The sequence below is a fragment of the Aegilops tauschii genome, chromosome 1 (genome assembly GCF_002575655.3).
Source record: "Aegilops tauschii subsp. strangulata cultivar AL8/78 chromosome 1, Aet v6.0, whole genome shotgun sequence".
NCBI lineage: Eukaryota > Viridiplantae > Streptophyta > Magnoliopsida > Poales > Poaceae > Aegilops > Aegilops tauschii.
This window is the reverse complement of record NC_053035.3, coordinates 401148918-401150770: the sequence shown is the minus strand read 5'-3', so window position 1 is coordinate 401150770 and position 1853 is coordinate 401148918. Positions and strand designations below refer to the sequence as shown.

The 1853-nt window shown below is 43.4% G+C and overlaps 1 protein-coding gene across 1 annotated transcript; it reads right to left on the bottom strand.

The window, feature by feature from the left end:
- Positions 1 to 206: 206 nt before the first annotated feature.
- Positions 207 to 1428, bottom strand: LOC109781028 (protein FAR1-RELATED SEQUENCE 5-like). Its single transcript, XM_020339604.1, has 4 exons — positions 1263 to 1428; positions 855 to 1160; positions 704 to 795; positions 207 to 314 (listed from the first exon to the last, which is right to left on the bottom strand). Exons 1-4 carry the CDS (start codon positions 1426 to 1428, stop codon positions 207 to 209), a joined length of 672 nt encoding a protein of 223 aa, XP_020195193.1.
- Between the last annotated feature and the right edge of the window lie 425 nt (positions 1429 to 1853).

Here is a 1853-nt window from a genome sequence, read left to right as displayed (position 1 = left end):
GGTTGACCTTTGTTCTGCACACGGTCCTCCAGTCTTAATCCATCCTTCACCTTATCAAACAGTGTCATCACCAGCAGCACTTGATTCAACAGAACCATCAGAGTTTCGTAAGCTTCCACACTTGTGTCTTCGAGCCTCACTAACTCCAGTGCATGCACGTACATTCTTTTATTTCTGAAAGTTAGCGTAGTAGAGCAAATCTGATCTCACTCGTAGTGCTGTAGGTGCTCTAGTAGTATGTCATGAGCATCCTTTGTCCATCTCTTCACAATGTGCTTCTCTGAGATCTCAGTCATCCCCAAAAAATCCATCACCTGAGAAACAGAGCAAAACACATGATCACGAAATGATACCACTAATATCCTGGTTGCTACTTACAAAAATTCTTTAGGGAAACACAAAAAGGCGGAGGAAACAACTTTCAGGATGTGACAGCAAAGTATAACCATGTGTTCGAAAAGCCCACACCCACACTCGAAATGTGAACCATTGTCGTGCATCTTAACCATGAATACTACTCTGCTCCACTTATCTCTCTTCGCAGGTCGGACTGCTCAAACATGGCCCTAGTGTACACCTTGCTTGCATCCAACTCAATCGACAAGTTGGTCCGCAGTACTAACCCAGGCTGCTCAGATTTTACATTTAGGTTACCCATTTCTATTTTTGGTTAAGTATATCCAACAACAAGAAATCAACTTACGATTGTTGTTCTCTTCTCCTCGTAGCTCTCATTAGATGACGGGTCAAACTGCAGCCTCATGTATTGCCTGACAAACTTATGCACTGGTGAACCTGGTGGCACATAATTCTTAAGCGTATGGTTTGCACTCTCACTCTGTTGGGTGCCAGACATTTTGCGTAGAAAACCCCTTTGAAGTATGGCTTAACCCATTTCTCTCGTATTTCAAATAGTTGAGTCATGTATGAGTGGGTCTTCAGGTTGTATTTCTCGATCAAATGTGCCCAAGCTTCTTGGAACTCATCCACCATTAACATGGTCTTGACAAACTTGTGGAACTCTTGCCTGAATTCAATTCTCTTGCCATACAAAGCACCAAGACTTTCTTTTGCTTTCTTTAGGACGTGCCATTTGCACCACCGGTGGACTGTATTCGGAAGTGTCATTTTTATAGCTACTTCCATAGCTCTGCACTGATCTGCAACACAAAATGTCATATGTCAGTTCGACTAGCAATATAGTAAGGCCTCCACCAGAAAAAACATATAAGTCATGAACAAGACATTTTAGGGACACACACCCATCAATATGGTTCTCGGTGCCACACCACCCATCATCCTAAGGAACTCCGTGAAAACCCACTTGAAGCTTTCTACTTCTTCATCCCTAAGCAACACCCCTCCCAGCAAGATGCCCTGAAAATGGTTGTTAACCCCAACAAACAGCCCAAATGGCATGTCATACATGTTTGTCCGATATGTGGTGTCGAAGGTGACAACATCACCAAATAACTTGTACTTTAGCCTAGTATGCCCTCTTGTTCACATTAGATTTTTCATCCTGCTCTCGCCATCAGCCTGAACCCGGAATAAAATATCAGGGTCCTTTGCATCTAGTTCATCGAACACTTCAGTTGTTTTCTTCACATCATCATCTAGCTCGTCCCGACCTATTTGCCCGCACAAGTTCCAAAGCACCCTCTTCGTGAAAGGCACATTTTCAATCGTCCCGAAGAACCCTCCAATTGTGATGTACACTTTGCTGATGTTGATGTTATTCTTCTGCAGGTTCCTCGTCAGATCCCTTGTGTAAACATCAATGTGCTTGTGGGACGGCCAATGCAGCATCTCACCATAGTTAGGGGTCATGAAATGGTTGTTCTTTACTCGAT

Coding starts and splice junctions, on each gene's coding strand:
- LOC109781028 (XM_020339604.1), bottom strand. CDS start 1,428: ATGTATGACATGCCATTTGGGCTGTTTGTTGGGGTTAACAACCATTTT. Junction 1,161..1,262: donor ACCGAGAACCATATTGATGG/GTGTGTGTCCCT, acceptor TTTGTGTTGCAG/ATCAGTGCAGAGCTATGGAA. Junction 796..854: donor AGGGGTTTTCTACGCAAAAT/GTCTGGCACCCA, acceptor ATGTGCCACCAG/GTTCACCAGTGCATAAGTTT.